Below are 13,972 nucleotides of genomic sequence, written 5' to 3'. Positions count from 1 at the left end.
TCTATTCTCAGCCTATCAAAAAGCAGATAGAATTAGGAAAATGAAAAAATGTGTATAATGATTTAAAGTACCTCTCTTCTTCTCGAACCCATACTGGAGTGTTGGAAATTTGTGCTTCAAAAATCTTAGATGCTTTGTAACAAAAATTGCTGCAAAAAGACTGGAAAGAACATTGTAAAATTAGTCATTTTCTTTTCTTTTTTTGGCTAGTCCTGGGTCTTGGACTTAGGGCCTGAGCACTGTCCCTGGCTTCTTTTTGCTCAAGGCTAGCACTCTACCACTTACTTGAGCCACAGCGCCACTTCTGGTCATTTTCTGTATATGTGGTGCTGGGGGAATTGAACCCAGGGTTTCATGTATACAAGGCAAGCACTATTGCCACAAGGCCATATCCCCAGCGTCATTTCCTTATTTTGAAATATAACCTACACAAGGAAGACAGTATAAATAAATATGTAGCTCAAAGAAGAAAATAAGCCTGCAAATCTTGCACCCCTAGGTTCAGGAACTGAAGTGCTCTTTACACTGTACTTCTCCAAAGTCCCCAGAAGAAAACACTGTAACAAATTTAATTTTAATCACCTTCTTCTCTTCTTTTTGGTACGGAAACTTGAACTTATGGCCCACTTTTGCACTGCTAATAACCTTCCTTTGATTTTGATTTTTTTTTTCTTTTGGTGGTCATGGGGCTTGAACTCAGGGCTGGGCGCTGTCCCTGAGCTTTTCTGCTCAAGGCTAGCACTCTACCACTGTCAGCCACAGCACCACTTGCAGTTTTCTGATGGCTAACTGGAGATAAGAGTCTCACAGACTTTTTTGCTTCAACTGGCTTTGAACCACAATCCTCAGATCTCTCATAATTTTTATAATTTGAGAAGCTTTCACATCCAAATGTGAAGTCAAGTTTGTTGAACTTACTTCAACCAAACTAGAGTGAATTCACGGATGCGATCACATAATCCAAGCATTATTTATCACAATTATTCTAGGTATTTATTTTACAGTTCTTCAGCCTCCTGAGTAGCTAGGATTACTGGCAAGAGCTACCAGTACCCTTCTGATTTTCTTTATTGTATACATACACACACACACACACACACACACACACACACACAATTTATCTCCCTATAAGGCACACCACTGAATTTTGCCTGTTTTAAAACTTATCTGAAAGGAATCATATTGTTATATACTATTCTCTTTCATTCAGTCATGTTATTAAGATTCATTCATATAGTTATATGTTACATTTTACTGTGTATTATTACATTCCATGTTGTTAGTATAATTTGTATATGGACAATTCAATTATTTCTAATTTTATGCTATTACTTTAATGTTAAAATCTTAGGCTTTTTTTTTGTTTTTTTTTAAGCAATGTCTCACTATGTAACCCAGGCTGGCCTTGAACACTCACCTTGGTGCTCAATCTCCCATGGCTCATCTTAGCCCCTGTTCAGCATGTAGTTTAGGGACAGTGTTGCACAGCCATCATCAGCATCAAATCTGCTCATATTGCTGGGTGCCAGTGGCTCACACCTGTAATCCTACTACTCAGAAGGCTGAGACCTGAGTACTAACAGTTCGAAGCCAGCCTGGGCAGCAAAATCTGTGAGCCTCGTATCTCCAATTAACTACCAGAAAACTGGAAGTGTTACTGTGGCTCCAAGTGGTAGAGCGCTAGCCTTGAGCGAAAAAGCTCAGGGACAGCGCCCAAGCCCTGAGTTAAAGCCCCATAACCAACAACAACAAAAAAAAAGAAAGAAAGAAAAGAAAAAGAAATCTGCACATCTTACAAAATAGAAACCCTATACCCTGTAGATAACACAGGCACCATTCTACATCCTGTCTCTTTAAATTTGATTACTTTAGGTATCTCATTTAGATGGAATCATACAATATGTGTCTTATTTTCCTTAGCATAAATCCTTAAAGTTTATCTATGTTATAGCTTGTTAGTCTTTGTTTTAAAGGCTGCCTAATATTCACTGTATGTATATAACACATTTTGTTGATCTCCTATGAAATTCTTAAACATATGCCAAGAACACACAGTCAAGAGTATCTTTAGAATATATGCCAAGTAATACAAAGGCTTGTTCATACACAAAGTATAGAGCTGATAGGATATGGGTCAGAGTACTTGTCTAGCACATACAAGTCCTTGGGTTTCATCCTTAGCAATGCTGGGGGTGGGGTAGGAAGGAGGAAGAGATGTGTAGTCATCACACAAAATAAGTTCTCAAAAAGGTTATACCAAGTTTTGCTTCCATAAGCAGGATAGACATTCCTAATATTATCAGACTTTTAAAATCTTGCTACATTAGGGGTTGTAAAAATGTAACTCAAATAGTTTGTGAACTTATTTGTGAAATCTCTCAATAAAAGATGGAGCATCTTCTCATATGCTCTCTAGGCATTCAAGTAAGGGTTTTCTACTAGTTTGCGTCCCCTTTTCTTATAGATTATATAGTCTGGATATGAACCTAGTCAGTTATATATACAAACTTACAACTTATTTATCACTTCTCATTCTGCCAACTACTGAAGAACAAAAGTTCTAAATTTAATGTAGAAAAATTTGTCAGTTTTTCCTCCATGGTTGATGATGTTGTATTATATAAAAACTTCTATCCCAAGTTCATATTCTTGCATATGATCTTTAAAAAGATCTTCCCTTTACATTTAATGTCTTTCCTCTATCCACTTTAAAAAGACTAAGAGGGAGGAGCTCGTTTGTTTCCACTTAAGATAGAACTGGGCCAGTATCATTTATTGAAAAACCCTTGTTTGTTTCCACTGATACACAATACTTTCATCACCATATACCAAGTTCCACATATACTGTGAGTCTGCTATTAGTTTCTATCCCATCTCACAATTTACTTTAGATTTATGCCAACATGTACTTGAATTTTATTTACTATCATATTAAAAACTAAAACCTTAAACATAGCATTTGAACTTACCTTTCTTTCAGTAATATCATAGACTTTATTGGTTTTGGTAGAAATTTTATATTTCTGTTTTGGTATCTAAATAAAAGAAAGTATAGTTTAGAAAAGAATCCAAGGTATAAATACAGACTTTTATTTTTATTTATTTATTTATTTATTTTTTGGCCAGTCCTAGGCCCTGAACTCAGGGCCTGAGCACTGTCCCTGGCTTCTTTTTGCTCAAGGCTAGCACTCTGCTACTTGAGCCACAGCGCCACTTCTGGCCATTTTCTGTATATGTGGTGCTGAGGAATCGAACCCAGGGCCTCATGTATACGAGGCAAGCACTCTACCACTAGGCCATATCCCCAGCCCCTAAATACAGACTTTTAAAATTAAGTCATCTAGATATCATAGCTTCGGCCAACTCATGTCATTAGTTCATGACCTCAGGTTTCATTCCCTGCTTTTCTACAAAGTGTTTTGCCAAATTAAAAAAAATACAAAAGCTTATACTAAAAAAAAAAAAAGTACTTACAGTTCCCAATTTCTTCTGACACAAAGGATAACCACAAAGTTTGATGATTGACCGTTCATCCACAATATCACTGTAGTGAGCAGGAGTGATGAACTTGCCCTGTAATGACAGGAGAGGTTGCTCCTCTCAGATGAATAGAAGAGGATATTTATTAAATCAAATCCTCATCAATCTCACCTGAAAAGACAGGGATAACCAAGGTACCTACCTCCTAAGTTAAAAGGTAGAATTAGAGGGGCTGGGGATATAGCCTAGTGGCAAGAGTGCCTGCCTCGGATACACGAGGCCCTAGGTTCGATTCCCCAGCACCACATATACAGAAAACGGCCAGAAGCGGCGCTGTGGCTCAAGTGGCAGAGTGCTAGCCTTGAGCGGGAAGAAGCCAGGGACGGTGCTTGGGCCCTGAGTCCAAGGCCCAGGACTGGCCCCCCCCCCCAAAAAAAAAAAGGTAGAATTAGAGGAGAAAATAAAGGAAAAGCGCTCAAAAATGTTTAACATAAACACTCAAAAATATTAGTTACTGGGCTGAGGGTGTCATTCAAGTGGCAGAGCACCTGGCTAGCAAGCTCGAGGTCCTGTGTGTAACTCCCAGTACCACACACACACAAAAAATTATTAAAAGCAACTTATGCCATAGCAGACTAGGTATCTTTGTTTTACAATAGCAAATAAAATAATTCTGAAGCAATAAGAAGTGGTATAACCCTACCAAAAGAAAATTATAGTATCTTTAATTTTTTAATTATTTTTTGCCAATCCTGAAGCTTGAACTCAGAGCATTCTTCCTGGTTTCTTTTTGCTCAAGGCTAGCACTCTACCACTTGAGCCACAGCACCACTTCTGGCTTTTTCTGTTTATGTGGTGCTGAGGAATGGAACCCAGGGCTTCGTGCATGCTAGGCTAGCACTCTACCACTAGGCCACATTCCCAGCCTATGTCTTTTATTAAAAAATAATTTTATTTTTTTAAACACAATCTTAGGAAATAAGGTATATCAGAAATGTTACTGTGCTGGGCATAGAGGAATCCTAGCTACCTGTGAGGTGGGGAGAACTAGAGGACTGGGCATAAATTAGACTCTTATCTTGAAAATAACCAATACAATAAGGGCTGGTAGAGTCACTAATGGCACAGTGCCTGTCTAGTTAAGTGCAACTCTCGAGGTCTAACCTGAGTACTACCAAACCAACCTCCCCACCCCTGCTCCTCATCCCACCCAAAGAAGTCACTGCAGTTCAAATGTTTTGGGCAAAATATTCCTATTGAAAAATGTGTACAGAATTGTAAGATGATAAGTTAACAAAAATTATTTTTGGTGTTTTCATATTCAAATGATCTCAATTGTTGTTTAATAACCCTGATAGCTTTTTGAACAAGTTTTTCTGCTTTTATAGGGACTCAAATACTCTTTACAAATTTTGTTTCAAAAGGAAGCATTCATGGCATTTGTTTAAAAACAAAACAAAACAAAAGGGGCTGGGAATATGGCCTAATGGCAAGAGTGCTTGCCTCGTATACATGAAGCCCTGGGTTCGAATCCTCAGCACCACATATACAGAAAAGGCCAGAAGTGGAGCTGTGGCTCAAGTGGCAGAGTGCTAGCCTTGAGCAAAAAGAAGCCAAGGACAGTGCTCAGGCCCTGAGTTCAAGGCCCAGGACTGGCAAAAAAAAAACAAAAACCCACACCAATACCAGTTGAATTAGTGTCTGGCTATGCAGCCCAGACTGGTCTTGAACTTGTGATCACCTTCTCTCAGTCTCCCCAGTGCTGGGGTTACAAGCATGTTCTATCACACCTGGCCTTTTCTTTTTACTGTCAGTTTTGAGTCTTGAACTCAGGGCCTGGGTGCTGCCTCTGAGAACTTTTTTGTTCAAAGCTAGTGTTTTACCACTTTAAGCCACAGCTCTACTTCCAGTTTTCTGGTGGTTAGTTGGACTTTCCTGCCCAGGCTGGCTTTGAAGCACAATCCTCAGATCTCAGCCTTCTGAGTAGCAAGGATTACAGGTGTGAACCACTGGCACTGGTCTGGCTTTTTTTTCTTTATTGTCATCATGTATGTAGATTCTGTGTAGTTACCAGAGTCAATGAAAATAGTGTCAAGCTCCCATTCTTGTTTAGAAAAGCTCTGAACCACGCTAAGAATTTTTTTTCAACAGAAAGCTTAAATTTAAGTATTTTTGTCTTGAGAATTATGATACATTCAAAAGTTTAATAAAGCTGTTTAAAAATACATATAATAATGATTTTTTGTGTTGTCCTAACTCATCTATATTTCAGGATTTAAAATACTAAATAATATTATAGTAACAAAACAATCTTGTTACTTAAAACAGCACAAGCTAGCTGGGTGCTGGTGTTTCATCTCTGTAATCCTAGCTGCTCTGGAGGCTGAGATCTGAGGATCACAGTTCAAATCAGGGATATCCATGAGACTTTTTTTTTTTTTTGGTCAGAGACCAGGACTTGAACTCAGTACCTGACATTTTCGCTAACTGGCTAGCACACTACCAAACAAGCCACACCTCTAATCCCCTTTTTTCCCCATGAGTCTCTTATCAACAACTAACCACCCAAAAGCAGTAAATGGAGCTGTGGCTCAAGTAGTAGAACACTAGCTTTGAGAGCAAAAGTTGAGGGACAGCACCTAGGCCCAAGTTTAAGCCTCAGGACTGATACCACACACACACAAAATAATAAAAAGCACAATATAAATATCAGAAAACTGACATTGTGATCACTAGTGCAAAGGTAGGACAATGAGGTAATAAGGTTAAAACAACTGCTACATAAGATTAAAATGTGTTTTTTTTTCTTAATTTGAATACTCTGTATACATCATGGAATAAGCAATCAAGTTATAATATGTGTGCCACTTATTTACTTTATTTTTTGAGGTGAGAACATTTAAATTCACTTTTAGCAATTTTCAAATGTAAAGGTTTTTTGTGTGCCAGTACTGAGGCTTGAATTCAAGGTCTCATACTCTCAGCTTTTTCGTTCACAGCTTACATTCTACCACTTGAGTCATACCTCCATTTCTGGTTTTTGCTGGTAAACTGGAGATAAGGGTTTCAAGAGTTCATTGCTGGGGCTGCCTTAAACCATGACCTTATGATCTGAGCCGCCAGAGTAGGTATGATTGTAAGGGTGAGGCACTGGTGCCAGGCAATCACATTGCTTCTAACTATAGTCATTTAATCACTGTTATCTCTCATTAACTCATTTTATTTTTATTTATTTATTTTTTTTTTTTTTGGCCAGTCCTGGGGCTTGGACTCAGGGCCTGAGCACTGTCCCTGGCTTCTTCCTGCTCAAGGCTAGCACTCTGCCACTTGAGCCACAGCGCCGCTTCTGGCCGTTTTCTGTATATGTGGTGCTGGGGAATCGAACCTAGGGCCTCGTGTATCCGAGGCAGGCACTCTTGCCACTAGGCTATATCCCCAGCCCCTCATTAACTCATTTTAAATTCATTATACAGCAAGTAATATTATGGTAATTACTTTAACATGCACAAATTACATATAGTATGTTACCTGCTATCTAATAACCAAACTGAAAAATTTCAACAATGCAAAGCGTTTTCATTATGTTGTTCTATAAAACTAACAATTTGTCAACATAATACATACACATTCCTTTAGGAACTCTTCAGTAATATTCTCTTCTAAAAGTTGTTCAACAATACGTAGAGCTTTTCTCTCAAATTCAATCTTCTTTTTCACAGCTGCTTCTAGTTCTGCTTTCCTAAAATTTTAATGAGAAAGTCAGCCCCCTTATAAGTTTCATTATGTCCCCAATATTCCATAACTTCAAGTCTAACACTAACCTGAGGCACTATCTTGCTGCTTACATTTGCATTTTTTATTTTTTTATTATATATTTTTTTATTATCAAATTGAATTACAGAGAGGTTACAGTTTCATAAATTAGGCATTGGACACATTTCTTGTACTGTTTGTTACCTCGTCCCTCACATTTGCATTTTTTTTTTTCCAGTCCTAGGCCGTGAACTCAGGGCCTGAGCACTGTCCCTGGCTTCTTTTTTGCTCAAGGCTAGCACCTGCCACTTGAGCCACAGCGCCACTTCTGGCCATTTTCTGTATATGTGTTGCTGAGGAATCGAACCCAGGGCCTCATGTATACGAGGCAAGCACTCTTGCCACTAGGCCATATTCCCAGCCCCTACTCACATTTGCATTTTTTATGCTGTCACTTTTTTTGGCCCTTGTTGGTCGTGGGGCTTAAACTCAGGGCCTGGCTCTGTCCCTGAGCTATTTTGTTCAAGGTTAGCACTATCACTTTGAGCCACAGCTCCATTTCCTGTTTTTGAGGGGTTAATTGGTGATATGAGTCTCTCAGGGACTTTTCTGCTGGGCTGGCTTTGAATATCATGATCCTTAGATTTTAGTCTCCTGAGTAGCTAGGATTACAAGCATGAACCACCAGCACCCAGCTTATGCTGGGTTTCCAAAAAGCAAACAAGCTACTTGTTGCACAGTTTACAAAGAATCTCACCAAGAGTATCATTCCCAAGGTCAGAGAAAAGGAAGCATTCACATAGATGATGGAAATGAAAATGAGGTGAATTATTTTTCCTCTACCAATGTTATATACATGCCTAAAACACTCCCCGCCCTGCCCCAATGTAGCCAGAAATCAGAACAGATTAGATCTTGTTAAATAGCTTGTTAAATCTTGTTATGCAGTTTAGGAAATAAAATTGTTGCTTTGAGGGCTTGTCCTTGTTACCAGTCAGTCTTCACTGGCCCCAACACATGAGGGAACATATACCCCGATACCATTGGAACCAACAAGACCACAGGGCAGTGGCTCTCAATCCAAGCTGCACATCAGGATCATCTGAGATGAAAAGCCATGATCAGGCCCCCCTGCAATCTAGGTCAGAATCTCTGAGGATAAGGACTGGTTATTTCTATTTTTTTGTGTGCTGGAACTGGAGCTTGAACTTGGTGTCCTGCTTCACTTAGCTTTTTTGCTCAAGGCTGGCACTTTACCACTTAAGCCATAGCTCTACTTCCAGCTTTTTGGTGGTTAATTGGAGAGAAGAGTCTTTTTCTGTCTGGGCTGGCTTCAAATTATGATCCTCAGATTTCAGCTAGAATTACAGGAATGAGCCATAGCCCAGTAGGGTTCTTCAGAGTGTTCAATCTTAATGTTCAACAGGGTTGTGAGTGCCATGGGCCCAAAGATACCAATCATTTTAGTGACTTACCTGATTCTTTCCTGGGCTGGTTTCTGCATGCTTGCCAGAACTACTTTTGCTGACACTTGGTCCTTGAATTGCCTCTCACATTTGGACCTCAGAATGCCTTTACTTTTTCTTCCTGCCTTCACTGACTTCCAAGACTTTGGCCTCTAATTCCTTGTCTGAAGTATTATACCTTCCAAAAGTAGTTTGGAGGTCTGACATAGTTTTGTTAATAATTTATTTTGCCAAATAGAGATAATAAAACAAAAAGAAACTTTACAATTAACACCTACTATTACACCAATTCCTAAAGACTTTTTTTTTTTGGTGTTATGCTTGCCAGGCAGGTATTCTACCACTTGAGCCACTTCCTAAGCTCTTTTTTTCATTTCCATTATTATAAAAGGGTTTTATGTTTATTCTTGTCTTGGGTTACAATCCCCCTAGTTAAGCTTCCCTCGTTGTTGGGAGGACAAGCACACCACTATGCCCAGCTTTTGGCTGATTAAGATGGGGTCTGGTTGACCTTTTTTGCCTAGGCTGGCCTCAGAAACCCTCCTGATTTCCACTTCTAGAGTAGCTAGGATTACAGAGGTGAGCCACATGTCGGGCTTATAAAAACCATTTTTCACATTAAAGATATGTGAAAGATATGAACACAGATTAGATGATAGTTCTTTATCTTGAACACATGTAGCCTTATGAAAAAAATTCTATTTCTCATTTTATTGCCTACTAATAAAAACCATATCACATATTAAGATCACTACACAGCCTATATTAAGGAACTGTTGACTCAAATCACCTGAACCTGAGCCACACTCCTCTTGACAGTGTGATCACCACACCTAGCTTACTGATTGAGCTAGGACTCTTGCTTTCTGCCTTGTCTTGCCTTGACCCACTCAACCTCCACCTCATGAGCAACTGGGATTACAGATGTGACAATTAGGCCCAAATATATGCTATTATTTGTTTTTATGATACTGGGTTTCAACTCAGGATCTCAAGCTTGTTAGAAATGAACTTTCTACTGAACTATACAGTGCCAGTTTGTTTGTTTTGTACTAGTTACTCTTGAGATAAGTGTCTTGCTCCCTTGCCTGGTCCTGGTCCTAGTCCTGGGTGTAGACTGGGATCCTTTGGTTTGACATTTCCCACTGTGGTTGGGATGAGAAATGTGCAGTACTATGCCCTTTCTTTCACTGCGATGGGAGTCTTAAAGCCTTTTCTGCTTGAGCTGGCCTGGAAAAGGAATCCTTCCTAGTAGTTACTGGAGCCTGAGTCCTTGTTAACTTTTTCAAGTGCACAACTTCATGAGAAAAATAGTTATTTTGCAGTTTTGCCAGTTTCAAAAATTTCTGTCTTAATTGTATTCAGCTGAATTGAATGTAGGAGTACTTTTCAGTTGGAATATAGAGGGTCAATTTAACAACTTGGTGATCTGCTCAAACTAATTTCATCTGTGGCTGAGCGTATAGCTCAGTTGGTAGAGTGCTTGCTTAACAAGTAGGACCTAATTTCTATTCACATGTCAAACCCCTACAAAACAGTTTTGTAGATTCCTGAAATTTTAACAAATGTAATCTCTACAGGGTAGAGATTAGTGACTTTGTGGCGGGGGAAGGGGGTAGGAGAGAAAGTGCAGATAGATTGAGATAGGGTCTTACTACTGTAGTCCAAACTGGTCTAGAACATGAATCCTTTGCCTCCATTTTCTGACTGCAGGAATGTACCACCATGCCTGGCTCAGATCAATGTTGAGGAGTATAGAAATCATAATCAGTAATAACTAAACTTTATTCTTGCAATATGGCATAAAGCTAAGTTAGGGTACTATATTGTTTTACAATGAGATATGTTCTACTATATATCTCAAATACATTCTGTTTCTCCATTCTAAGATGATCACCAGCCTTAAAGTCTTAAAATTGTGTAAACTTAAATCCAATCACTCTCATCAGTTTTTCTCCTTCTAGTACTTGCCACAATTTGTTACTATGCATTTATTAGTGTGAGTTTGACACCTGTTTCACTAGGCAAGAAATATTATCTAGCTCAATACCATATTCTCAGGGCCTAATCCAAGTGGAGAATAGCTTCTACTTAGTAAATGATTTTGAAAGAAAGATATTAAGATCACATCCAGTACAAGATTAGCAAATCTTCATAAAGTGATAAATCAAATATATACTCATGTATACATGGCTTTTGATTCCCTTCATAGACAATTATTCTAGAAAAATTTAGTGACATGAGATTACCTTGTCCTCTTAAAAGCCAAGAGGCAGTACAGCCTTTTCTGACAAGAAAGTTTCTTGAACTGTTAAAACATCATAACTGGCTGGGAATGTGGCTTTGAGGTAGTGCTTGCCTAGCATGCATGAAGCCCTGGGTTCCATTCCTCAGCACCACATAAACAGAAAAATCCAGAAGTGGTGCTGTGGCTCAAGTGGCAAAGTGCTAGTCTTGAGCAAAAAGAAGCCAGGGACACTGCTTAGGCCCTGAGTCCAAGCCCTAGGACCAGCAAAGCAAAACCAAACAAAAAACATAGTAACTTTCTCAAGAAGTCTTCTAGCATACAGCAATAAAGAGTACCTGAAGGGGTGGGAAAGGAGTCCCAGGTTAATGTCTGTCCTTCCAGAGACTTCTACAGGTATCCTACCTTCACCAGCAGTCTAAGTCTAGTCTGCTTTTCTTAAATCCTGGAGCTAAGGGAAGGAGCAGTCTATTTGAGAATTTTAGTACTTCCTGTATCTTTTCCTTCGTTCTCATATTAATCTTCTCCCAGACAAGTACTATTGTTTTTCAAACCGATTTGCTTAACGAGTAAGTAAATGCACCTGCCCTAGCACTTCTCATACCTTTCTGAAGCATCTTGTTTCAAGGCACGTGTCTGTTTTGTACCTACAATTAAAATAACACTAGGTCAAGTCTACACAATCAAATTAGATACCCAATCAAATTAGCTGCCCAAATAAACTGTAGACATCTTTTCCGCCCACTTCCAACTCGGTGTATAAATCAGAAAATGGGAAGAAAATCCAATTTGTTTTTGTAAATTAATTACTCTCTATTTTTTCTGGGTTACTAGTATCTCTTTGGATAATTATTTTTCTCAGGCATCACATTTGTTTATTAAGCATTACTAAAGAAAGAGGTGTTTTGTCTTCCAAAGTTCGCTCAACTATGCCAGCGTTCCGGAAGGAGGAGGCAAAGGTTGGAGGCTGACCCCAGAGGGCGACGGGTCTTGCTCTCTGGGACACCCCCGACACCCCCCCCCCCCCCACTCCGGAGCCTGCTCCTCCACAGGTTCAAGGCAGGCCCCGACGCCAGCTGGTCTCGCTCTCTGGGACACACCCCCCGCCCCCTCCGCGGCCCGCTCCCCACAGTCCAGGCCCCGGCACTCGGGAACTTGGTTAAGGCCGGGGACTGGCCTCAGGAGTGCTCCACGTTCACCACCCGCGGATTTCTTCCCTGGCCGGGTGGCAACCTGGGCCTGGTCCTCAGGGCAAACACAGGCCGGAACCATGTTCCTACCTGCAGCGTTTCGGGAGGTGCGAGTAGGCCCGGGCTTTAAGCCCGAGCAACGGGGTACGCCACCATCAGCCATGGGAAGCAGACTCTAGGGCGCAAGGCAGGTTCCGGCGTCTCCCCGTGAGGCTCCGCCCCCGGCGGAGAGACCGGTCCGGCGGGCCTAGAGCCAGGGGCTGGGAGGCCCGGGAGGGGGCGTGGTTACTGAAAAGGGGCGGGGACCCGAGATGGGGGCGTGGTTACTGGAGAGGGTCGGGACGACGGTAGGAGACCAGGGCTGCGGGACGGTGCTACGGGAGATGGGCGGAGCGATGTTAGGAGACAGACTGAGGGGAGGGGCCATGGCCGGGATCTGGGCGTGGCTACGAGGCAGGGCGGGGTCAGGAGCGCGGCCTGCGGGGCCGGTAGCCGGAGCCGGTGCGGAGAGGCCCTCTAGGTCTGGCGGGTATGTGGACACGCTGGATCTTGGGCGCGGGCGCTCGCAGTGGGCGGCGGGGCGTGGCGGACAGGGCCTGTGGACTAGGCCCCGCGAGGTAATGGGGACTGAACGCCGTTGGAGCCGGACTTTAAAGAAATGGCTTCGTCCGGGTGCTGCCCACAGGCACTACGGGGTTCTGCTCAGGCAAGCCTGGGAGCCCGCGGAGCGACGGCCGGACCCCCACCCCCACCCGAGGGGCCGCGTCCTCCGCCGGAGGCTGGCCAGCACCCCGACCCTGCGCGATCCGGAGATCTGGCTCGTGATCACTTCCTCGGGAGTCAGCGTCTGCCGGGGAAATGGGGTGGGGTAGCAGAAGCTTAAGCCCTCGGGTGATTGACTAGGGCTGGATTTGTCCGGTAGGAAGTTCCCTAAATACAAATGTCCCCAGTGATTAGAATCTTGATCTTAAGACTCCTTGTTTGGAGGTGGCTTTTTTTTTCCCCCTGAAAAGAAATACCTTGCAAAGAAAGCACTTCAGTGTGTATTTGCTTTGCCTTTAAGAAGTCTTAGTCTCCTTTCCGCCCTTAAAGATGCAGTAGGGAATAAAGAGGCACTGGGGTTTAAAAAGTCCTACTTTCTTGGGCCTACATACCAACATTCAGAGATAACATTTAAACCTTAAAACCTTAAATTTTCTTCGTTGTGTTTTCTGAGGAACTTAACTTTGAAACATGTAATGTCATATAGCTAATAGTATGTTTTATGTTAGTACATTTCAGCATCAACACTAGGGAAAAATAGGAATGGCTGTGGAGGAACTTCAGTCCATAGTGAAGAGATGCGTAAGTATTTTTTCTCTTTTGGTAAAATTAAATTTCTTTCAGCATATGGGAAGGGCACAGATTATTTCTTGTGGTCAAACTGCTTATCTTTAAGCCCTTCTTTTCTTAACCTGTTCATAAATAGCATGAGAGCAGGAAGGCACACTGGTTTGCCTTTTTAAGTTTAACACAGACCCTTTTCATGACTTTGTTTGATCATGTAGATTTCATGTTCATTCAGTAAGCCTTGGTGGTCCATGCTTGTAATCCAACATTCAGGAGATTGAAACAGAATTGTGACCAGCCTGGGCTATATAGCAAGACCTGTCCCCCCAAAAAAACAAAAAGGGAAGAAAAAAAATCGTTGACTTTTTTATTAGGTAATCATGATTTTATATATGTATTTGTGTACAGTTAATGTAGAAGTTAAACAGATTACATTTGTCTCTAGAGAGATAAAATAAATCAAAGATGTTATCATATTGAATTTCTATTTGCATATATACTTGATTTGT

General features: G+C 41.2%; 2 protein-coding genes across 9 annotated transcripts in view; one reads left to right on the top strand and one right to left on the bottom strand.

Annotated features, from left to right (window-relative positions):
• Nucleotides 1–12,340, bottom strand: part of Rpap2 (RNA polymerase II associated protein 2) — a 73,166-nt gene extending 60,826 nt beyond the window's left edge. For all 5 annotated transcript variants that reach the window (XR_007211677.1, XR_007211676.1, XM_048351962.1 and 2 more), the window contains exons 1-6: nucleotides 12,225–12,340; nucleotides 11,549–11,591; nucleotides 7,105–7,219; nucleotides 3,475–3,573; nucleotides 2,970–3,035; nucleotides 72–160 (exon numbers count right to left, since the gene is read on the bottom strand). Coding sequence is in view for 3 of the 5 variants with exons in the window: in XM_048351962.1 (XP_048207919.1) it covers nucleotides 72–160; nucleotides 2,970–3,035; nucleotides 3,475–3,573; nucleotides 7,105–7,219; nucleotides 11,549–11,591; nucleotides 12,225–12,297 (485 nt within the window). In the remaining 2 variants the exon portion in view is untranslated. The remainder of the gene's footprint in view (nucleotides 1–71; nucleotides 161–2,969; nucleotides 3,036–3,474; nucleotides 3,574–7,104; nucleotides 7,220–11,548; nucleotides 11,592–12,224) is intronic.
• Nucleotides 12,341–12,526: 186 nt separating this feature from the next.
• Nucleotides 12,527–13,972, top strand: part of Glmn (glomulin, FKBP associated protein) — a 32,721-nt gene continuing 31,275 nt past the window's right edge. Inside the window, exons 1-2 of one of the 4 annotated variants that reach the window (XM_048351968.1) lie at nucleotides 12,527–12,663; nucleotides 13,406–13,478. In XM_048351968.1, the coding sequence (XP_048207925.1) occupies nucleotides 13,440–13,478 (39 nt within the window). In that variant the 5' untranslated portion in view covers nucleotides 12,527–12,663; nucleotides 13,406–13,439. The other 3 variants (XM_048351970.1, XM_048351969.1, XM_048351967.1) reach the window with 3 other exon arrangements.

The sequence above is a fragment of the Perognathus longimembris genome, chromosome 7, assembly GCF_023159225.1.
Source record: "Perognathus longimembris pacificus isolate PPM17 chromosome 7, ASM2315922v1, whole genome shotgun sequence".
Classification (NCBI taxonomy): domain Eukaryota; kingdom Metazoa; phylum Chordata; class Mammalia; order Rodentia; family Heteromyidae; genus Perognathus; species Perognathus longimembris.
The sequence above is the reverse complement of the archived record's forward strand: the minus strand, read 5'-3'. Positions and strand labels throughout refer to the sequence as shown.